Here is a 24,068-nt window from a genome sequence, read left to right as displayed (position 1 = left end):
CTGATACAGTAGATAAAATAATAGCTATTCCTCTTCCTATTATGCCTACACTTGATTATTTCATTTGGGGTCCTTCTCCCACTGGGGTCTTTTCTATCAAATCTGCCTCTTACCTTCAATTTAACCATATTCATCCTTATTCCAAAGCTACTCTTCTCAATAAGCTTTGGAAACTCAATATTCCTCCCAAGGTTAAGATTTTTAGTTGGATCTTCATTAGAAATTGTATTAATATACGGAGTACCATAGCATTTTATAACCCTCGTGTTTCACCTATCTGCCCAATGTGTAATATTGATACTGAAACTATCGATAATCTCTTTCGTGCTTGTCCTTTTGCCATCCAGATCCAGGTTTGGTCCTCTATTACAATTGATAACCCTATTCATTGGCATGGTTCAATTGCTAATTGGCTAGATTACCTTAGCAAAAATTTAACTCTTTATAAGGAATCTCTTTGTAATGCTTTGATCACGCTTTAGTCCATTTGGCATACTAGAAATAAGTTTTTGTTTCAACAAAGAAACTTCACTCCTGCTTCTTGTTCAATTTTAGCCTATAACTTAGCTTCTACTTATTCTCAAGCTAATAAACATACTCAAGTACAAAATAACAGAATCCACTACTAAAAAAAACTTCAATTGCGACGGCAGTTTGAGACGGTAAATAGTGATTTTGCTGTAGCAAATACTATTTGCGACGGCAAATTAAGCTTTTACGACGGAAATTCCAGCGTTGCAATAGGTGGCGTCACAAGATCCAATTGCGACGGAAACTATTGCCGTCGCAAAGGCTAATTTAGTTGCGAAGGGTACTTTGCCGTCGCAAAAAGATATTTCATTTTTTTAAAAAAAAATCTGGTGCGAATTTCACACCAAAACTAGTACTGTACTGCAAAAATTATAAATTGAAAAATGTTAAAATATCATATGAACTCATTTCAATTACAAATCAACAATCACAATTGTAAGACCAACCAAAGGTTTTGCAAAATTACAAGCATCAAAATACCTAAAACTACTAACTTCTTGTTGAAATTAAGAGTTACACACGAAGCTAGTGACCAAAACTTCTGAACCATATTTATGACTAACATCCTCCTTGCTTGTAACATTCTTCACCCGAAACCCGAAAACTATTGGAAGGAGACCTTCGGTTGCCCAGGAAGTTATACAATCCTATCAGCTTCTTCTTCATTTATTGATCCATAACTTGTGCTTTTGAAGAGCCCTACAAGCAAAATAGAGACATATCCTTAATAATTTATCCCACAGATAGCAAATAGCAAGTAAATACCAAAGAGATAAATTAACTTTTGTAACCATAGATAAAACTTATGATTGAGAAGCATACAGGTTTTAGAGTGAAATGGAAATGAGAAAGAGCATGATTCTTAAAGCAAAGTTTCTTGAACAACATTTCTGCATGATCAAAGATATAGACCACAACGCTAATAAATCAACAGTTTTATGAACACAAAAGGATGCAGGCATGCAAAAGATCAAAAGATACATACAAGGAGACTAAAAGCATAGTAGAGATAGAAATAACAACAATAAAAAACATGCCCCTTATTCTTATACTTGTCTTTGGATGACAATGAACCAGAATCTGCATTCATCTTTTGAAGATACTATTTCTGCAAAAAGTTGATAACAATAGCTACTCAATTAGAGAAAAGATTTACATATTTACATATCAATACCAGACTATCAAAATCATCCTCTTACTAGTATGAATGAAAAGAAAATGCCCTAATTCTAAATTATTGATACAAATATCATGCTATTCTTATATGAATACCCCAAAAACGACATTAACGAATTCAAACTCCAAATCCAATTGCAATGTCCTTATTGACTTACAAGAGTAAAGCAGGTGACAGTGTAGGTAGTATTGGCAACAAATCAACAGTAGACCTTGTAGCATATTTATGCCCAGCAAAAGGAAGCCAATATTCAAAACCAATATTTATGCCCAGCAGTAGACCTTGTCCCTCATAATTATCCTGCAAATTCAAAACCACAAACCACACTAAATTGATTGAATTCAAAACAAGCCAATATTCAACACCCTTAATTAAAATCGCAATGTCCATTATCTTCACAACCTTAACTGAAATCTGATACTTTCAGTATAAGCAGGTATCAATCTTGCTAAACTACCAAAACTAAGACTAACACAATGATCAACCTCAACATCAACATTAACCTAAACCCTTCAAACCCTTGTAGCAATTCACAAAATAAAACGAGCACCAAAACGAAATGGAACGGGAGAGAGATAATGAACTGGAACGAATGGGAGAAAGGACCTTACTGTCAGTACAAAAGATAAAAACACAATATCAAGCCATAATACATCATAGGTCAGCTTCAACTATGTCATATCACTCAACATTAGATTCAGTTATCATATGGAATGTCAATAACTTTTTGCCAGATCGTCTGCTCCACAAGCATAAGAGGTAAGAGTTTCTTCCAGAAAACTAAAGCTATTCCATTTACCACCAAGGCACCAATCAATTACCCAAAAACAAGTATAATGCATGTCACATTACATCAAAGGTAAGAGATTAGATATGCAGATCATGCAATCCAGACTACAAGATCCTAATCTTCAAAGGTCAATCAGAATATAATCAAACAATCTAAGGCTCCTCGATCCTTTTTAATTAGTAGAAGAAAGTTAAAATAAAGCAAAATAAATTTTTCCAACAGTGGACAGAATCAACGCTCTGCTGCAAGTCATTACATCAATTGCTATCACTCTTTGATCAACTATCCTAATCATAGATAACTCATATACCTAGTCCTGGTATCTAGGTTTTCATCTAACATAGATAGCTCCTACCTAGCTCTTTGGTGGCTTTAAATAAATTTTAGGAAGAATGCCAAACATGTTACCCTTTTTCTATGAACAAGAAAGACAGAACAATGATTAGTTATCACAAAATTTTCAAATGACTTGGTGTTTTTTTAATTTTTTTTATGAACAGAAATAAAAAGAAACTGGAGTTGGAAAACAACTTTTTAGAAAATCATCAAAATTGAAGCAAATGTTGAAATATATATATATATATATAATATATATATACAGATCCAATCCAGAGCGGAGCTCCGCTTTGAAAATTAACGTGTGAAGTTCGAGTTTTGGGTCACTTTTCGGTCGCATATCCACATCTCGACCGTTCATTTTTTAGGTACTAGTGTATAGATCGTCTCTACAAATTTTCAGCCAAAATGATGATCGTTAAGGCATTGATAATTTCCTTAAAGCTAGTACGGTTCAGGTTGACAGATTCAGTTCATCCATTGATTTAAGCGACTTAGATACCTTAACGATCATCAATTTGACTGAAAATTTATAGAGATGATCTATACATTAGCACCTAAAAACTGAACGGTCGAGATGTGGATGTGCAACCGAAAAGTGACCCAAAACTCAAACTTCACACGTTAATTTCAAAGAGGAGCTCCGCTCTGGATAGAATCTGTATATATATATATATTTCAACATTTGCACAAGGATTCGCCTTTTAATGCCTTTCCCCCCTCTATTACCAAAAGAAAATGCACAAGGATTTGCAAAGCGCATGAGTGATTTGAGTAAGCATCGCAAGCCAAAGTAAATCAAAAGATTAGATAAAGAAAGAATGGCATGTGTGAGGGTTATGTACCTGCTAGTATATCGCAGCCAACTTTTGGAATTGGAACTGACGCCAAAACTGGAACATTGGATTCCAGCACTCTTAAGACAGTAGGGAAGAAAGATGAACCGAACAACTCCATCTTACCGACTTCATCGATGATAAATAGGTCAGTATCTTCTCTTACCTGATAAGAATAAAATTCTTCAATTAAAAAACTCATGACATAGACATGATGCACTCGGCCGTCTAATCCATAAATAAGATCACTTTTAACTACATGTTTAACAATTAGCAGTGCAAAACAATATCCCACCTGCAATTCAGGAATTGCCAAGGACTCAAATGACGCAACATCTACTTTGTACTTCCCCACATTGGGCCATCTCAAAGATTCAGGGCTGAAATATATAGCAATATTGATGCATTGAGCCTTAACTGGAACTAAATGAATGAATGATTGATCTGGACAATGAACAATTATGAAGATTGAGAAGACATAGAAATGATGGATGAGGCAAGCGGAGCGGTACGGCCGTCTAATGTGACCACCTGGAACCCAACTCTCTCACCTCCTTGTCTAACCTCACCTATACAATTGAAATTGATAAAAGACAAATTAATATTGTAGACATCGAATCCAAAGTTGTATGTATATGAAAACAGTTTAAGAAATTGAGATTGAGAGTGAGAGTGAGAGGGGATTACTGGTGTAGAAACCCTGAATCTTTAAGTTAGGGTTTGAGGATTTCAGGGTTTCAAAGACTTTCACTATTAGAGTGGTTTTACCAACACCCTGCATTAGATTTAGAATCATATATAAATCTTGTAAAAAATTGGAAGTTTATAGAGATAGAAGATAGAGAGAGAGAGAGTGGTTGCAAACTAACCGGAGGTCCAGTCACCAGCAAGCTTCAACTGAATAAGCTTAAACCCTCATCCTCCTCTTCCTCCTTATCGGAGAGCCTCTTTTTGCTCCGCTTACACTGCCACCGCCGCCACCACGATAAGGGTCGTATTCATGGTCCTCCTCCTCCTCCTCCTCCTCCTCGGCCAAGTCCTCAATGAAGCTCGATCTCCTTCGCTTGTCACCGAATCTCTCTCTTCAATGGCAGTCGAGGATCACTAGGTCAGGGTTTTGAGCTCGGTGAATGAAGCGTGAGAGAGAAAGAGGAGGAAGTGTCGCGTTAAAGAAATTGATCTAGATATGAAGGAATAGTCGTATTTGTTTCTTTTTTTTTAAAATATACAAGCGACGGCGTGACTATACCGTCGCAATTGATGTATAATTATGCGACGGTAATGTTATGTCCGTCGCAAAAACTCTTTAACATGCAACGGTAAAATAGTCATAGCACATGCCGTCACAAAAGCTGACTTTTTGCGACGGAAAATTTTTCCGTCGCAAATTTTCAAAGCAATTGAAGTTTTTTTTAGTAGTGATCATTCTAAATATTAGATGGATACCTCCTGCAAATCATTTTGATTTGGCAAAATCAATTTTGATGACTCAGTTAGAAATGGCAAAGCTTCTATTGGTTTTGTTATTTGTAATTCTGATGGTAATCCTTTACTTGCAGCTTGCAGAATGTTGGGATCTATTGGTACTTTGATCGCTGAAGCTATTGCTTTAAGGGAAGCTTTACACACAGCTTTTTTACAAGGGTACCAACACGTTATTACAGAAGGAGATTCCAAATTATTAATTGATTGCATCAAAGGAAAGGCAATGATTCCATGAACATTGCAAATTTTAGTTCATGATATAAAACTGTTAGCTGAGAAACTTCATACGGTTATATTTAGACATATCTATAGAGAAACTAATTTTGTAGTTGATCATTTAGTAACTTTAGCTTATACCTGTCAGAACCCTAGAATTTGGTTTTTCTTTTTACCCCTCTCGGAGTGCCCAACGTTCCATTTGGATTTGCTGGGTGGGGTGTCCGTCGTGGTTTTTCTTTCTCGTTGTAATTTTATTTTCTTTATAAATAAAATAAAATAAAATAAAGCAAGTGGGTTAATTATATATATTAATTATCAATGTATCATCACCATAGCAAACATGAATGATCAATTCATTACTATTCATGATGGAAACTAAATCTAAACGTTAGCAACTAAGGGGGTGTATTCAATCAAGAGTATATTAGATTGTTTTGGATTTTAAAAGTCTATAGGTATTCAATTCGGATTTTAAAAAGTCCCTTAAAATCTTGTGGTATTCAATTAAGATTTTAATTTTAAAAAATCTTTATAAATCTGATGATATTCAAAACTCCAATGACTTGATGGATTGTGAAGGATTCTAGGGTACTTGGTATAAATATCAAAGCCGGCCTATCAGAAATCCAGCCTCTAAACGTGAGATTTTGACGTCTTTCTTTTTCTCTCCCACTGTTAAGATCTAAAACAGTAGAAGATGAACATACGATGAACTATATCCACAGCCATAGACGAAGTTAGGGTTACCACTGCTTTGGGTGGCCAACCACTCTTGCCACATTATCGTCAACTCCTCAGGTACGTTTTTTCTGCATTCTCCCAGCAAAGGGGCCGTCTTCTTTTCTAATCTTGTTAATTCTCTCTTTTTGAATGTGGGAAGGGATTGAGAAAATGGCAGAGACCATTGATGAAATTCCGAAGGTGAACTTGGATTTCAAAGGGATTCACTATTTTGACATTGGGCCTCACTTTGCTTTAAAATTTAATCATCGGAGCATCAGAGGAAAATTGCAGATGAAGGAATAATAAAATAGTAAAATAGATATAAAGGCCTGGGCCTGGGCTCGGGCCTAGAATCGTCCCCTCCCGTGTAGATCTAGGCTGGTATTTAATTTATAAATGAGTTCAAAAACGAAAAGAAAAAAAAGATGAGCGTGATGCCTTCCCGTGCCCGACGAGGATCCGATCAGGTGCCCCAACAAGCAAAGCCGCTTAGGAAGGGAGATGAGAACCCTAGAGAGCAAGCTGCTTGATCCTGCAGGTAAGCACCTCTTAAAACCTATTTTGATTCATTCTGCAATTTACATTCGAACCAACCAACCAACCAAGTTGATTGATTTCTGTTGGGGTGCGTTCGAATCTATTTGGAATCTACCAAGAATTTGTCAACTTGTTAAATTGATTGATAGTCGAGCGCATGCAACTGTTTGTTGGTTTGTTTTAGCGTTTCTGATCTGGGTTGAGATCACAGTCTTTTTTCTTTTTCAAGTTTGTTTGTTTGTTTGTGGCAAGAAAAATTCAGTTACGCTATGCTTAATTGACACAGATTACCTTTATATATGTATATATATATACGCCATGCTTAATTGACATAGATTACCTATATATATATATATATATATGCATTTGAAGATTGAGTTTTGCTCTTACATCGTCTGTATCAAATAATATGGATCAAGCTGTTCCCTAATTTTGTTTTGATTTTGGCCTAAGTTAAGTTGATTAGGATTCAAGGCATAACAAGACATGAGTGCCTTTTTTAACAGGAATTCTAGTGTCCTAATGGGTCTTGAAAGTAAGTCCAATTGTAGTTAGGAATAGGAAAGCTAGCTCTCTTTCCTTGTTCTAATAGTTTTAGGAATCCTAATGTGATAACTTTGTAACCAGCACCTATAATAATCTATAAATAGGGCTGTCCTCAGATCAGACGGGAGATCAAAGAGAGATCTCAGTTACATACAAACACAGGGGCAGGGAGGGCCAAGGGTGATAGAAAGATCTTGCAAAGGGGTTGGGGATTAGCATAGGGATTTCAATACTACTTGTAATCAAATTGTTAGTCTCCCTAGTGCTAGGACATAGGCAAAGTTTTGTCGAACCTCTATAAAATTTTGTGTTCGTGTGAATCTGGCTGTGCTATTTTGCATCATCATCATCATCCTACACTGTTTGCATGGTCATAGTCTATCAAGTGAAACAACGTTCTAAGTAAAAGGCGTATATTTACTGCAAAGTGGTTTTTGTCATCATCTTTATATGGTAATTAACAATGGAATTGCAAACAGGTAGCAGCAAAGAAAAACCAAAGACTGCTGGAGACAATTTCACTCAAGTCCTCCAGTGTGTTGAAAACTCTTTGATTCATGACACCGACGAAAAATCACTGGTTGCAGGAGATTCTTCCACTGGAACCGTCAACCGAGTAGCTTCATATTGTAAGCTGTGTCGTAAGTATACTGATCACAGAACTAGACAGTGCCCCGACAAATCATATGTATGGTATAACGGACATTATAAACTCAATTATTGTGATCTTTGTAGTGACTTTGGTCACGTAGGTCAGTTGTGCCCTCTCAACGAGTTTGATATGGACTATGATGCTCCAGGAAGCGACTGGCATGATTAATCATGATTCACAGAGCCGTTTTGTGGTTACTACCAATCTACTGTTTTCAACTTTTCATGTATTGTATAAAATTTTACCCAGTATTATTCCATATTATGGTTTCCATGTTTAGATTTGCAATTCCTGCTTTAAATTTCAAAATGTTGTGTTTTGTGTAAGCTCTGTATTGTACTCTCTTTGTTTTAGTTATCCTTAATCCTCCCAACTCCTCTATATGTCTTTCCTCTCCTTCTCTCTCTCTCTTCCTCATGTTGCAACTTCTCAGTTTTCCCAAAACCTTCAAATATTGGTTCTGAAATTTCAGTAATCTGAACCAAAAAAAAAGAAGAAAGAACAAAAACAAAAGCATGTATTTTGAAAGATCCGAATCCCAGATTCATAGAACATCTATCTTCTTCTAATTATATAATGCTATTTATATCATGTAAATACCCGACAGTGATGATTAAGTGAAAAAATGACTGCTCTTGGAACTTGGAAGCAAACCAATTAACCAAGAGTGATCAATAACTAACTAGTAGAGTAATTAGGCAGATTATTGCAGGGTGCATATGTATCGATTCAATGAACCATGAATAATAGGAGACTTTGCTTTCCAATTACAGATTATTGTCTATTAATTACCTCTATATATGTTCATCCGTCATCTGCATCAAGCTCTTCCATTTGTACGTGTCATTTGAGATTGAGTTTTGCTCTTACTTCTTATGACATAATATGGACCAAGCTCTTCCCTAATTTTGGGTTTTTGTCGTCATCATTATATATATGTGGTAATTAACAACGGAACTGCAAACAGGTAGCAGCGTAGAACAACCAAAGACTGCTGACTCAAGTCCTCCAGCATGCCGAAAACTCTTCGATTCATAATGCCGACGAAAAGTCGCTGGTTGCAGGAGATTCTTCCACTAAAATCGTCAAACAGGTAGTTGTATATTGTAAGCTATGTCGTAAAAAAACTGATCACAGAACTTGTAGATTGCCCCGAGAAATCATATGTATAGTACGATGGAGTTTATCAATTCAATTATTGTGATCTTTGTAGTGACTTTGGTCACGTAGGTCAGTTGTGCCCTCTCAACGAGTTTGAGACGGACTATGATCCTCCAGGGAGCAACTGGCATGATGTAAGAAATTCATTAAGTTACCTTGATGTATTTTACACACTGAAGATGGTAATCTATGTTACACACTGAATATATTAAGTTACCTTAATGTAAGAAATTTTCATATAGGGACATTTGAAGTATTATTGAAAATTTAACCATAAGCCTTATTAGTTTAATTAATTTATATATGTATGTATATGTTGATGTGTTGATATAGAATAGATTGTGGATAAGTTTGAAAATAGTACGAAGAAAATAAAAAATTAAAGTCCTGTGTGTTGCACGTTTTCTTTCAATAGTTTTCATTTAGATTTAAGTTTTCTTTAAAAGAAAGGTGTTCTTATCTTATTGTATAAGAGCATCTCCAACCATTTAGTCATAAGCCAAAGCCATATGCAAAATTTGACTCCTCTAGTGTCATCACTATTCATTCAATTTTTCCATCTCCAACCATGTTTAGTCAAAAGCCAAAGTCATTTAATAAATTAATCATTTTAGAGAATTAATTAACTACAATATAAATTTATATATCATACATAATTATGTTATATAATATATCGTCATTAATTGATTAAAAAAATTATTTATTTATTTTTGGGAATCTATATATTCGTGCCACGTGTCAATGACATTCGGATCCGATATCTTATCTCTATCTCGGTTGAGATTTTATTTACCACGTGATAAGATAAGATTTTCTATCTCAACTTTATTACCGATTTTAGTGCCACGTGTCAGTCGTTGAAAGGCTAGTTAGATTACGTTTTTGATTTTTATCTGCCACGTGTCGTATCCTATCTTCAGATATTCTTTTCCAACCCTCCATAAATACGGAGTCATTCACTCCATCATAGCTCACCAATTCACAAACACATCTCTTCTCATATCAGAAGCTTAGAAATTCTGAACTTCCTTTTCATTTTATATTTTTGGTTCCTTGTTGCAATGAATAGGTTCCGGAAATTGCTGATGCAAGAGGAAGAAGATGCCATTACAAGAAATCGTCAAAGAGCCCTGGTGATGCAGGCAGCTTCCTCTCATATCTTGAGGATCCAAGAGGAAGAATCACAGTGGGGTGGTTCACAGCCCGGGCGCCAGTACAACGCAAGAGATCGAGAAGCTATGGATCGACGACTGAAAGCTCTATACTTCACTTTGCTGTGCAGGTTCCAGGGCAATATATTTCGTAGAAGGTACAGAATGCGACCTCATGTATTTGACCAAATGATGCATGATGTCGCCAACCACGATCCGTACTTCGTGCAAACTGATGATGCCTCCGGCAGAGTTGGTTTGTCTACCGAACAAAAGCTGACTTGTGCTATGAGAATGCTTGCTTACGGGCTTCCGGCCGACCTGTGTGATGAGTTTCTAGACGTAGCTGAATCTACAGCTTTGGAGATCTTGTCGCACTTTACTAGAGCAATCTGGAATGTGTACCACGATCATTACCTTCGTCGACCAACTCAGGCAGATTTGCAGCGGTTGCTTGATGTTGCCGAAAAAAGGGGGTTCCCCGGAATGGTGGGAAGTCTTGATTGTATGCACTGGCAGTGGAAAAATTGCCCAACCTCATGGCAAGGGCACTTCACTGGTTATAAGGAAAAACCCACAATCATTCTGGAGGCGGTCGCATCATACGATGCTTGGATTTGGCACGCCTATTTCGGACTTCCAGGTTCCCTTAATGATATTAATGTACTTGGAATGTCTCCATTATTCAACGAAATATGCACGGGTGAGGCTCCTCGAGTTTCGTACCATGTAGGTGATAGAGAATATGGCCAATGCTACTACCTAGTCGATGGGATCTACCCTAAATGGGGATCTTTTGTGAAAGCAATTAGAAATCCAATTACGCCAGAGCAAGCTCATTTTACAAAGATGCAGGAGTCATACAGAAAAGAAGTGAAGAGGGCTTTTGGCATTCTCCAAGCTCGTTTTGCAATAGTAAGAGGACCCGCCCGTGGATGGGATAGAGAGGATCTATCATACATCATGATGACCTGCATTATTTTGCACAACATGATTGTCGATGATGAGCGTGAAGAAGATGAAGAGTCTTGACCCCGATGATATCCCCACCAGACCAAGGAAAGCACAAATATATGAGAGGTACGAGGATGATCATGAGGTTGAGCGCAACCGTCCTGAACTTGAGGAGTTCATGACCCGTTACCAGGGGGTTAGATGCCCAATTGTGCATAGAGTCCTTCAAGGAGATTTGGTTAATCACCTCTGGAACATGAAGCTGCAAGCAGAGCGGAACCGCAGATGAAGAGATTGTATTTTCACGCTTTCAATAATTGGCAATGTGGCCATTGTGTGGTTTGATTGTTTGTGTGTTTATGCTTTGTAATGTTTGTGTGGTTTTATTTTATTGTTAGTGTGTTTATGCTTTTTGTAATGCAGTGTGTTTTATTGTTATGAATAAAAGTGAGATAAAAACAAGTTTTTGTTCTTATTTGTTAACTATAAAATAAAGCAACAATTTTATTTCATAATTGAAAAACATAAGTGAAAAAGTACAACCAATAAAATATTTCTAATTTCTCCCCATCCATTGAGTCTCTTAAACTGGCACGTAGAGGTCCAAGTTAGAGTCATCTTCACTATGTGGTGTATTTTCTTCTGGAGAAAAGGAGGGTTGACGAAATGCACCAGCACTAGAGCTTTGTTCCTCCCTCTCAATAATCTGTGCTTGCTTCCTCTCCCAATAACTCCTTTTTGTGGGTGTGAAAATTAACAGATCCACTTTCATTGTGCGAGCATCATCCGCGTGCTGCTCAGCTAATTTAGTATCCTCCCTGAGTTGCAGCCTGTATTCGAGATCGCGCTCTCCTTGGTCTGCAATCCTTTGCATTTGCAATAAGAGTTCACCTGTTTCGTCTTGCCTGGATTTTTTCTTTGCAGCCTTCTGAGCTTTTTGACCTGGGGGGCTTGCATGCACATTTGAAGAGCTTGGGGAGTCACTCGCGAGAGTGCCGTCATCCTCTAAGTTGATAGAGGTAGGAAAACTTGAGCTACCGACATTCATGCCCGGAGGATTGCTAAACTTTTTTGTATCCTTTAATATTGGCCAACAATGCTCAAACGCAAACTCCTCTCCTTCAGCTAAGGTACGATATATTGACTTAGCTTGTAATACCTATAAATAAGAAGATATTAATCATGTACTATATATATTTATACGCAAGTCAATATACATAACATGCTAAAATAATGGTAAAATTAATTTTAAAAATAAGAATAAAACGTCAAGAATAAGGATGATTACCTCGTCGGTGGCGTTATCACCACTTCCTCGAAGAAGTGCCGCTTTGTTAAGAGCTTGACGCCATCTTTGGCATGCCGGTCTAATCTTTTTCCAACGACCATCACACCCTCCTCCCAATCTAACCACGCCTCCGGCAGGCTTGCAAGTCTTGTATACTTCATGTATAAGCTCCCACAATTTTTTTTTCTCTTGACTAGTACCCTTAGAGCCGTCTTCACCAACGGTAACTATAGCTATGCACAAGGCTATATCTTCGGCGTCCTTCCAACACTCTTGTCTTGGGTTAGGCATCTTCTAAAAAAATTGAAAGCTAGCTAGATGAAGAACAATGGTGAAAAAGAATGAAGTTTGGAGGAGATTGGAGATGTTTTGGAGTGAAAAATTATGAAGAAGAGGGTTGGTATTTATAGAATTTGTTAAAGTTACTGTTCCAACGGGCAAAAAACATTTTTCTGATTTTTTAGAAAATTTTCTTTTATTTTTTCAAAAATTTTTTGGTTTAAAACACATTTACTTTATTATTAACCGTTGATTTTAATCCACACAGTTTTTTGAACCGTTAGATTAGATATTCAGTAAATATATATTTACTTTTTGATTTTTAGAACCAATTAATCTCAGCCTTTCATTTTAAATTGAATTAATGATGCATGAATCTTGTCCATTGGTTTGAGGACCGTTGGAAGCCCCAACGGCTTCTGTCACTGGAAGGGCCCAGTGTCAGCCACGGTACTGCGCGTGTAAGGCGCGTTTCTCCCCCTCCGAACGTTATTTTGTCCTTTTGCGCGTTTATGGGATTTAGACTCCCTCTGTGCGTTGCCTTCATCTTCCAACGAAAACCCAGCTGCAGCTAGGGCCCAGCCTCTTCCGTCCTCAGCCAATATGGCTTTCGTTCCAGCTTCCTTCATCAAAATGACTCCACTTTTGACTAATAAGTCAAAATGGCTAAGCTCAATGAATGGTTGGAGATGGCTTCTAGAAAAGCCAAAGCCATTTTGGCTTTTGACTACAACCGTTGGAGATGCCCTAAGGATTGAGTTCCTAATTCTAGTGTGTAACCACCAAAGGTGGTCTAGTTGGTTAGAACCTCTAGGTGTGGAACCCCCACACCCAGGTTCGAATCCCACCGACATTGATTGGAGTTAAATCTCAATCTTATCTTGGTGGCCAAGGGAGAGGAAGCATTCTGACATGATCCCCCGACACAAAATAGTGTTTGGACCTAAAAAGCCATTCCTTTATGTAATATTTCATGAGTTAATGCATAAGGCAGTAGATTTCTTTTCCCAAGACGGGTACAAACAATCATTACATTGTTGGAGACTATTCAACTAAAATTCACATATGGTTAAAGACTTTTCAACTAAAAAGGCCGAAAATGTACTTTGTTATTGCAGGATATGTCGTAAGAACACTAATCGCAACACTTTCGATTGCCCCGAAAAATCAACGACATTTGTACGACACGACGGAGTTTATCAACTCAATTTTTGTGATCTTTGTAATAAGATGGGTCACTTGGATGAATTGTGCCCTTTAATACGACTATTATATGGCTAGTAGACCCGTACCCATGGATTGTTTCTAATTTTACATATATGCTATATAAGACTTTACCAGTTTGATTATGCATTATATTATTCAACATTGTGTATTTTCCGTTGTCCCTGAATTATACTAACTTGTTCAGGAAATTTTATTCGCACATCCCTAAATATTTCATACACATCTCTTACTTAATACAACACCCTTTTGACCTTTTGATTTCTTATTCTATCATTTTATTAAATACACCACTCAAACTACCTGAATTATCCTCAAATCTCAAAATACTATATGAAATCACTAAATTTATATAAATATGAATATGAAAATCATCATGCCAATCTTTATCATAATCACAACATTCTATATATATCATAATGAATTTAAATGCGTTTAATTATCAAAATCATCATAATAATTTTAATTTTCTTTCAATTATTATCATGACATCTGTACAATCCTAACAATTTTGTTATTCAAAATTGCTGGTAGTCAAGATTGTTGAAAATAATCAAGAACACATGATGAGCATCCCAACTAGGTTTATAACTACATTATTGTTATTTTCTCTCCATTACTTATCATGAAACAACATATACAATCATAAGAATTTTGTAATGCAAAATTACTAATAATCAAGCTTGTAGAAGAAGATTCCAATTAGGGTTTATATATATCATACTAGTTTTTATTTTCTTTCTGTCAATTAGTTACCATGAAATAATATGAACAATCATAAGAATTTTGTAATGCGTAATTTATAACAATATTAAAAGCTATTAAACATATTCAAACTATAGTTCCTTTTCTAATATGGATGTCTTTTTACTCATTTCATATACCCATATAATCTGATTTTAAATGTAGAAAAATTTCAATGTGTATTAAGTATTTAGGGATTTTATTAACACATTTATCTTCTTGTTCTTTTATCATTCGTTATCTTTCATTATTCTTATTTAGTTTCACATTTTGGGCTAAGCTCTCGTAGTCCTTGCCAACCCCAAACCATTGAATTGCTTTCCCTCTTGTCATTTTGCTGGGCAGAGAAATGGTCCAACCTCTCTAATCTCTTTCCAAAATCAGCCCTTAGCAATTAGCATAATAAAAGCCCAATTCACTTGGATATATGTGACATGAAAAAAGAGATAGCTGTAGCACAGGAACCCAGGATATATGTGACAATCAATGAGCGATAAACGTTAAGTCTTAATGTCTTATAGCCCAATACAGAGGGATCACAGCATACGAGTATGAAGCTCAGTACCCCAAAAAAATGCGACCCTTAATGAAAATGTAGCCAAAACTATATCATATGTAACATCATTGCCCTAATATGAGTCAGACATTCTTCTTCTTCAAATTGCTTCTTCCCCAGTTGGGTAAAACTGTAAACACTGCTAGCTCCTCCTGCACACCCATTAATTGGTCTTCCACCAAACCCAATTTGCATTTCATGGAACAAAGAGAACGCAAATCTCTCTTTCTCATGTGGATTTGTAATTTTCCGGTGAAGCATTGCTATCAAAGTATCAGAGACACACATACAAAGGTCACTATTTTCTCATTCCATTGTGTATTCTCTTTCATTTTCGTTTTGATTTCGAGCAAAACCCACCCGTTTCCTCTATTGAAATGGACGTATCAGTTTTCATGGAGAGCTGCCATTGCAGAACTGATGGATCAGTTTCAAGAGCTTTTTGGAATTACTCCATGGGATGGAAATTGTCTGGTCACCCTCTTTTGAATTTGTATCCACTCTTGAATAATAGAATTTTTGAATATTTTCTTCATTTGGTAAAATATCCAAACCCTTCTTTGATCTTTTGTTCATAAATCAGAGACAAGCTAGTGTACTGGTGGGTATGAGATAACTATTTGAACAAAAATTTACAAGTATTTGAACCAAAATTACAACATTGAGAACAAAAGTTACCATATTCATTTACACTATTTACATATAGTTAAACAAAAATTACAACATTGACAACGAATTTGTTCAAAAGCTTGTAAAAATGTCGTAAGAGGTGTAATTACCATTATTATAACTAAGATTATAACATTGACAACGAATTTGTTCAAAAACTTGTAAAATGTCGTAAGAGGCGTAATTACCATTATTAGAACTAAGATTACACAAAGTATGACTCAAATTACAACTTTGACAACAAAATTTGTTCTCACTTTTGTAAATGTGGGTATGAGATACCCACCACTACACTAGAATTTCCCCATAAATCATCCTTCATGTATAACTGTATGACCTGCCAAACCTTTGTTTTGACGCTGCTAACTTTTCAGCCGACCATTCAACCCAAATCATCATTTACCTAACCAATACTTATTGTTAGTTACTTACAGTTCAGATTTTGTTAATTAGAGTTCGTATAGGGCATGTCGAACTAAGTTCTTAAGGAGAATATCATCGTCCGTTAGTGGAGCGACACAATTCTTGTTTAAGTGTAGCTTAAGCAAAGATAGATGATGATAAAAAGTGAAGACTATGCAAAGAGGTTAAGTCAATGTACGTGTTTGAATAATTGCCTCAATGAGGCTAAAACGAACCTAACATGATATAGGTGAGAGACAAAACTTGGATCCGATTCACTAAGTAAGAACTTTATATCCAAGCCTCCTAATGATGACATTCCTGTCTGCGCTTTTGGTGTTCATAAATAAAGAAACTCTACTCAAGCTTCTTAATGAGGCTATTTACTGTCTGTTGGAGTTGGACAACGTTTTACAAGGAGGCTACACTGCAAAACCAGAACACGTTTCATTCACTTGCTAGGGTGGTAGGAGGATGGTGTGTGTTTAAATTTGTCTTGCCTCTGTTATAATGGAATCAAACTGCTTCTGATTCCAATTAATTAGTTAAAACTTTGAAACAGATGTGGTTGACAACACATCAAAACGTAGATCATGCACCTAATCTTGTCTCGTTTGTTCATATAAACAACACAATTTACAAATGTTAACAATATGGTTGTTCTTGTCCGCAGGCATTATGTCAATAATTATATAAGTTCTAAAAATAAGATAGAACCTGGTGGCATTTAGTTTTTAATCCCTCAAACTTGCAAAGATTAACAGAAGGTGGTTGCTTTTCTATTTCTTTTAGGAGGACAAAAGCATATTTCAAGCCTATCAATTCTTTAATCAAGTACACGTTTTGTCATTCTAGTTAATACGATTATGAAATTCAATTTCTTGTAATTTTCTGATTAGCTAGTGTGTACTGGATGCCATTGATATTTTTATTTCTTTGACCAAATCTAGACCACAAAACCGGCTAATTGATAATCCAAATTTCTCAAACAGATTTGAAGTTCAAATTAGCTTAAGAAAATTGCTTGCTTAACTTATAGTTATTGCTGGGTCAACAACATTAAGCCTTTTAGGTAGAGGGAGAAGTTAGCCTCCATGCCAGAACGAATCAGTAGACTTTTCTGGGGTTTTTGAAATTGGGATTCACCTTTTTGTATTCTTTTGGTGCAATTTTGTCATGGAAATTTTAAAAAGCCTCAACTACACAAAAAAAATATAACAACTTTATGTGATCTTCAACACTTTGCTTTCCCCATCTTTCAAGTTTCCAAGTTGAAGAAAGGTCCATCCCAACCTCTCAAAATAATGGAAACAACCGTAGGCTTTTTCCCTCACCCAATCTAAACCAATCTTTTTCAAAAGCAGGAAGAGAACTGCCACCGGTATATTTTCATGTCAAACTCAACAGTTATTGATATGGTACCTCTGATTTTTAGCTTCATCTTTTCATATGCAATAGTGCTTTGTCAGATCATTAAAAGAAGAAGAAACAAAACAAACCCAGAAAAAAAGGCCAGGCTTTTAGTCCATTCAACTCTAAAGTAGACACAAGATTCACAGTTTCTAAGAAAAAGAATCAAATACAGAGAGGTCATAGAAACTAAAGTGAAAATAGAAGATAAACCCACTAATTAGTCAACCAAAGTTAGAATCCTAACTATTTCTTCTTCCTCAGAAATTAAACCTAAGCACAGATTACAGAGGAAAACAGAGTGTTTTGTTTCTTCAAGTCCCCAAGTTGGAGAACAGAGCCTCCCAAATCTCAGTGAAAACCTCAATAATAACTCTGTGATGATGAGGCGAGTTCAGCTTCAGAAAACACTGCAAGAGATGGTCAAGATCTTTGCCAGAAAATATCTGCTTCTCCACGATCATTTCCACCATTGATGTTCTGAAATCGTTGTAAGGATCACTAGATTTCTTCACCACAGCAAAGCTGTCCTTCACTTTTCCTTGCAATGGCATCAGACCCACCTCAGAACCCCCTCTTCTCCGGCCAAAGCTCTGACCTTTCCTCTGAGAACTCGAACGCAGTCGCCGGCGAGACCCTGACGAATCGGAAGTGTGAGTGTTCGAGGAAAACAGAGTATCAGTCTCGTCTTCTTTCTCTTCATCTTCACTGCTAGACCACCACCCATTGTAAAAGTGATTACTATCCAAAGAAGAAGAGCTGATTGCGAAAAGATCGGTTTTCTTACTCCTCGTCTTCTTCTTCTTCTTCTTGGTCGCTTTCTTCTTTCTCTGTCGAAAGCTATGGCTTTCATGAACTTCGTAGAATGGATTTGAATGCGAGAACAGAGAATTGGGAGGGATTTCAGGCTTCACAAATGGGGAGCGACGTTCGAAAATCTTGCGTCTGGGGAGCATGAGGTCTGTGTTGGATCTGGAAATGACGCAGCTGCGGTTGATGGGTTGCTGTTTCTGGTCGTCGGAGCATTTAGGTCTGCAAATGGACGGGAAAGGCTTAGGAGGAGGAGGAGGAGCTGGCTTGGGAGGAGAGTGATCAGTTTTTTGGATCACGTCAGAGATGCTGCGTGAGCGGCAGGTGCCGAGTGAGGCCTTGTGGAACATGCGGGAGAGCTTTAGCTTGAAGCGGTTTTCCATTAGAGAGAAAATACAGAGGTTAGAGAAACAGAGGAGTTTTAGAGAGAGAGAGAGAGAGAGAGAGAGAGAGAGAGAGCAGAGGAGGAGGACGGTTTTGGAGGAAAGAGGAGGGTTGGGTTGTATATAAATGCATGGGAAAACCGAAAGTGGGAGTGGTTTAAATGATATTTTGGGAAAGTTGGGGGGCTCTGAGGCTGGTTTTGTCTGCTTCTTTATCCTCAACAACAAATATTGGTTTGATTATAATAAAGGGCTCTTGTTGACCTGGTACCTATATTCCTTTTTCTTGATCTTCATTTTGGGTTTTTCCCATGGAGGGTTTCCTTGAGTCCCAATGTAGTTGTTTCTTGCACAGAGGGATTCGAGTTTTTTGACGATGAAGAATAAATAAAGGTAAGAGGTTCGTTAAAATGTTTGAAGTAAAAGCGGAAAAATTATAAATAAATTAAGACAAAGTGTTCGATGAATTGTTTCAAAGAAGATAAGACAATAGTTATAAAATGAGTTGAATCAAGTGAATGTGAGATTTTTATTCACAATATTTTATCATTACATTAAGCCAAAATAGCCGTTCATTCATATGTGTTACTGTGTTAGTAGTATGACACATTCTTGTGTAATAATTCTCGACACCTACAATAATTCTTTCTAATTGGATCTAGCTAGGCTCTTTGTTCTCTTGCAACTTTTCCCAGATCAGGGCTTGAGATGTTAATGATGAACTTATCATAGGGAAGCAAATGACTCAAAGTGGCACAATCATTGATAGGCATTTACTAAGAACAAATAAAAATTGATGTGTTCTAATGGTGAAATTGGTAGCTAGAAAAACTGTGTGAAATGTCTTCTAATCTATGGGTATTCCCCTGAGTAAATGCTGGCCACTGTCTACACTCTACACTTTATAGCCTATATAGAGAGGCGGAAGAGAGGGACCAGAAGACCCACTTCATAGTCTTTTTTAGGGTTCATGGTAGATTTGGTACACATATTTGAAAATTGAAATTCAAATTATATAACTGTGATGTAGGTACTTGCACAGAAAAGGGTCACTGGCCACTAGTGTCTGCATATACGTACCCACCTTCACAGAAAAGCTAGGATGTTAATTATCTCATCCAATTACTTGAACTTGGTTTTAGGATATCCCATTATCGTTATAGGGCTATATGAATTGCCAAGAAATTTTTTTTTTTTTTTTGAAAGAAGGCAAAACCAATATATTGATCAAAAGCAAGAATGATAATTACATACCCTTCCGTTGTCATCTAGACAGATAGGAAGATGTGTTAGTACTCATGGTGATACATAAAACTAGATCACTCATTTGACATTAAATAAATCGAAATAGCAAGAATCCTCCTTCTATACTACTCCGGAGGACTAGAGGCACGAAAATGCGCAGGTCCCTAAGAAATTAGGGAATTATTGAAAGTAAAAACCCTAGGTTAGTAATGTTCCTTTAAGGGCTAAATACTAGTTAGTACCCTGTGGTTTAGGTCCAAAATCATTTCAGTCCCTGAACTTCTAATTTCATCAAAAACACCCATGCACTTTCAATTTTGATCTAATAGGTCCAATTCGTTAATATTCTGTTATGGGTTCAAGTTATAGTTGGATTATTTGTTGAAAATCTATTTATTTTTAATAGTATGACTCACTCCTAAATTGACTATGTAGACCACATCGACATCACATCATAAAACATAGGCCATATATGAGCCACGTTAACAAGTTAAATAACTCAATTTTCGGAAAACTAACAAATTGGACCTATTAGATCAAAATTGAAAGTGCAGGAGTGTTTTTGATGAAATTAGAAGTTCATGGACTGAATTGATTTTGGACCTAAACCACAGGGTAGTAATTTGTATTTAGCCCTTCCTTTAACAAAGGAAATAATAGAAAGTAAAGACTAACTACTTAAAGCCCAACTGGCCCAAAGAAACAACAAAACCCTAGGCGGAACAACTGACCCAGCCCAGTTCCACTCCACCTCCCTGTGCTGAGAAGGACGCAGCCAAGCCGCAAACACCCACATTATGCTGCAACCATATCGTCACTACCCCGCTTCAAGGAACATCGCCAACCCACGCTGGACCACCTAGAGAACATTAGCGAAGCAGGAAATACCAGATCCAATTCAAGGATCCTTGTGCCCCAAAAAACTTTAAACTACACCCTTCGGTGATGCTGCGCTGCCGTAGCCCCTTGGACCAGAACCCACGCTTGTCCAAGCCACAAAGAGGCTTCAAACCAGAAACAGAGCCAAATCCACTGTCAAACTTTGAGTCACTGCAGATCCTAGAAGACAGAGAGCTATAAGTCACCATCACCCATACGGCAACCTCACAAAGACGACGAAGCAAGCCCCATACGGACGAGGAGCGCCGCCGAACGGGAAGAGCTCAGCTAACCCTCGACTAAAGCTATGCACGTGCGGCGCGTTTTGGTCTTCTTTTCAGAAAACCTACGAAAATTTGTATACTGCCTTTGTGAAAAAGAGTTCATTGATTATACAATATGTCGCTATGAACTGCCAAGATTTCATGACAGTGCAAAGATACTAAGCTATTGGAGTAAAAAAAAAAAAAATAGATGCTTTCTTGCTTCCTCTGTATATAAGAAGTTAGCATCCAATATATAGTCTTGAGATCTGTGACTCTGCAAGTCTGTGACCCGCCAAATATATTAATCCTATTTGGCATTATCACAAAGTGTTGTATTAACTTAGAAGAGTACTAGAAAAGTTTCAGATTGTTGAGAATATTATGTAATTAGTTGAGAATATTATGTAATTAAGAATAGATTTCTTCTATCTTTTGTATCTTTAGGAAATCATGTACATGAGGATTATGGCATTATCTGTATCCCTAGATTATAGAGTTTCCTTGTTGATCAAGGTTGTATATCTGTATATATTGATGATTATCAATAGAAGGAAAACTAATTCAATCAAATGGTATCAGAGCAGGCAACGTCCTGACTCTTCTTTCCTCTGTAAATTCTTTTGCAGCCTTTATCCTTCTTCGTTTTCCCTAACCTTTCATGGGTGGAGATGATATCTTTTCTGAAACTCCCAATGGTGGCAGCGGTACCAATGGCACCTCCTCTGATGAATCTGCAAATCCGCTATTCCTCCATCATTCAGACCATCCCGATCTCATCCTTGTCTCCAAGAAATTGACAGGAGACAATTACAACTCATGGTGTCGCGCCATGAGGATCTATTTGAGTGCGAAGAATAAGACCGGATTCATCACCGGTGCAATCAAAGAACCCTCTGCAATCAAGAAGCCAGAGGAGTAGGCTCTATGACAGCGATGCAACGACATGGTCTTGTCCTGGATTCTCAATTCTCTTAAACTAGACCTTGCTGATTCAGTCCTCTCTTGCACAACACCTCATGCTATCTGGGAAGATCTCAGGGAACTCTTTGTCTTGGGAAATGCCCCACGTATCTTCTAGGTTCAAAGAGACATCTACAAGATTGAACAAGGCCAGTTGTCAATCGCTGCTTATTATACCAAGTTGAAAGCACTTTGGGACCAACTTGCCTCATACAATACAGTGGAGAATTGCACTTGTGGGGCACAGAATGACCGCACCAAACTCATGCATTTCTTATGGGCTTGAATGAATCATATGCAGGTACTCGTGGTCAAATTTTGCTAATGAATCAATTACCTTCCGTGCGACAAGCCTATGCTTCAGTAACTCAGGAAGAGAAGCAGCGAGAACTTGGTGTTGCTGCCCTTGCTCCATCCAACGCAGCAGCAATGACCATCAGTAACAATCCCAGGCCTCAATCTCTTAATCTGGGTAATCAAGGCAGCAGTTCTCGCAATTGTACTCCAGTTCAATGCACCTATTGTGACAAATTTTATCATACTGAGGAGACTTGTCACAGGAAACATGGCTTTCCACCTGGTCATCGACTCTATAAATGCAATCAACAACAAAGAAATCGACCTCCACCATGCAATGATGCCTCTGCTAGTCATGTTGATTGCACACCTTCATTTAAGGAGCTGCAAGCCACACTTCCCAACCTGACTGAAGATCAATACACTCAGGTCATTGCTGCATTGAATCCTAAGCCACCAACTCCTCAGGCTAACGTCGCTTCTGCTACAGAGTTTGCCTCAGGTTTGTCTTTGGTGGATCCTAATCGATGGATAATCGATGGTGGAGCAACTCACCACATTATTAATTCACCACATCTTTTTATTAGCCACAAGAATGCATCTTTTCCTTTTGTTTCTTTGCCTAGTGGAGCCAAGGCAAACATCACTATGAAATGGTCAATTACCATTAATAATGCAGTTTTGCGGGATGTGCTTTGTGTTCCCTCATTCGATGTTAATTTGATGTATGTTGGACGCACTATAGATGATCTGCACTGTTCAGTAACCTTTTTCCCTTCTTGGTGTATTTTGCAGGATTTGGCTACAAGGATGATGATTGGTGTGGGTAAGCGACGTGGAAATTTGTACTATCTTGTGGCGTTGTCTTCCACTATTCCTACCACACATCCCTTTGCCGGTCATATTACCATCTCATCTGATCTCTGTCATCGCCGCTTGGGACACCCCTCTCCTGTTCGTTTACAATTTCTAGCCAAGAATTCTCTTTCTTTTGTTTTTGATTCTATTAATAAATGTGCGGTTTGTCCTTTAGTTAAACAAACCTGCCAACCTTTTTCTTCCAGTTCAATAAAAATTTCTCGATGTTTTTCCCTTATTCATTGTGATATTTGGGGATTTCATAAGACGCCTTCTCTTAATGGTGCTCATTAGTTTTTGACTATAGTGGATGATTTTTCTCGTTTTACATGGGTTTTTCTCATGCGTCACAAAAGTGAGACGCATCATTTACTTCAACATTTTTTTGCCTATGTTAAGACTCAATTTAATACCCATGTTTAACAATTTCGTTCTAATAATGGTGCTGAATTTCTTTCTTTACGCAACTTCTTTCAAGAACAAGGAGTCCTTTTTCAGCATTCTTGCGTTTACACATCTCAACAAAATGGTGTTGTTGAGCGCAAGCATCGACACCTCCTAGAAGTTCCTCGAGCTCTTCGTTTCCAATCTCATTTACCTCTTCAATTTTGGGGTGAATGTTTTCTCACCGCTGCCTACACAATTAATAGGCTGCCCACTCTTTTACTCCACAAGAAAACTCCTTTTGAGGTACTTTACA

At 37.3% G+C, this 24,068-nt stretch overlaps 4 protein-coding genes across 6 annotated transcripts; 2 read left to right on the top strand and 2 right to left on the bottom strand.

The window, feature by feature from the left end:
* Positions 1-1,991: 1,991 nt before the first annotated feature.
* Positions 1,992-4,672, bottom strand: LOC112183514 (cancer-related nucleoside-triphosphatase). Its single transcript, XM_024321898.2, has 7 exons — positions 4,635-4,672; positions 4,540-4,561; positions 4,358-4,445; positions 4,149-4,239; positions 3,966-4,050; positions 3,680-3,836; positions 1,992-2,008 (listed from the first exon to the last, which is right to left on the bottom strand). The coding sequence occupies exons 1-7, from the start codon at positions 4,670-4,672 to the stop codon at positions 2,004-2,006; spliced, it is 486 nt and encodes a 161-aa protein (XP_024177666.1). The 3' UTR covers positions 1,992-2,003.
* A 1,810-nt stretch (positions 4,673-6,482) lies between these two features.
* On the top strand, positions 6,483-9,147 carry LOC112189023. Of its 3 annotated transcripts, none has more exons than XR_005806897.1 (3): positions 6,483-6,635; positions 7,660-7,821; positions 7,916-8,213. XR_005806897.1 is itself a non-coding variant. In XM_024328285.2 (3 exons), exons 1-3 carry the CDS (start codon positions 6,599-6,601, stop codon positions 8,868-8,870), a joined length of 270 nt encoding a protein of 89 aa, XP_024184053.1. In that variant the 5' UTR covers positions 6,483-6,598; the 3' UTR covers positions 8,871-9,147. The 3 variants fall into 3 exon arrangements, 2 of the variants coding, with proteins under 2 accessions (XP_024184053.1, XP_024184052.1); XM_024328285.2 differs by lacking the exon at positions 7,916-8,213 and adding an exon at positions 8,800-9,147; XM_024328284.2 differs by having other exon boundaries at positions 7,660-8,213.
* Positions 9,148-9,967: 820 nt separating this feature from the next.
* Positions 9,968-11,544, top strand: LOC112183513. Its single transcript, XM_024321897.2, has one exon. It carries the CDS (start codon positions 10,055-10,057, stop codon positions 11,174-11,176), a length of 1,122 nt encoding a protein of 373 aa, XP_024177665.2. The 5' UTR covers positions 9,968-10,054; the 3' UTR covers positions 11,177-11,544.
* A 6,316-nt stretch (positions 11,545-17,860) lies between these two features.
* LOC112188641 (transcription repressor OFP8) lies at positions 17,861-18,971 on the bottom strand. Its single transcript, XM_024327799.2, has one exon. It carries the CDS (start codon positions 18,861-18,863, stop codon positions 17,985-17,987), a length of 879 nt encoding a protein of 292 aa, XP_024183567.1. The 5' UTR covers positions 18,864-18,971; the 3' UTR covers positions 17,861-17,984.
* Between the last annotated feature and the right edge of the window lie 5,097 nt (positions 18,972-24,068).

This window comes from Rosa chinensis, chromosome 2 (assembly GCF_002994745.2).
Source record: "Rosa chinensis cultivar Old Blush chromosome 2, RchiOBHm-V2, whole genome shotgun sequence".
In the NCBI taxonomy this organism is placed as follows: Eukaryota; Viridiplantae; Streptophyta; class Magnoliopsida; order Rosales; family Rosaceae; genus Rosa; species Rosa chinensis.
This window is presented reverse-complemented; position numbering and strand designations above follow the sequence as displayed.

Excerpts from the sequence above, each read along its gene's own strand:
- LOC112183514 (XM_024321898.2), bottom strand. The coding sequence starts at position 4,672 with ATGAATACGACCCTTATCGTGGTGGCGGCGGTGGCAGT. Across the intron at positions 4,446-4,539 it reads TGCTGGTGACTGGACCTCCG|GGTGTTGGTAAAACCACTCT; the intron begins GTTAGTTTGCAA and ends AATCTAATGCAG. Across the intron at positions 4,240-4,357 it reads GATTCAGGGTTTCTACACCA|GTGAGGTTAGACAAGGAGGT; the intron begins GTAATCCCCTCT and ends TCAATTGTATAG.
- LOC112189023 (XM_024328284.2), top strand. The coding sequence starts at position 6,599 with ATGAGAACCCTAGAGAGCAAGCTGCTTGATCCTGCAG. Across the intron at positions 6,636-7,659 it reads CAAGCTGCTTGATCCTGCAG|GTAGCAGCAAAGAAAAACCA; the intron begins GTAAGCACCTCT and ends AATTGCAAACAG.
- LOC112183513 (XM_024321897.2), top strand. The coding sequence starts at position 10,055 with ATGAATAGGTTCCGGAAATTGCTGATGCAAGAGGAAGAAGATGCCATT.
- LOC112188641 (XM_024327799.2), bottom strand. The coding sequence starts at position 18,863 with ATGGAAAACCGCTTCAAGCTAAAGCTCTCCCGCATGTTCCACAAGGCC.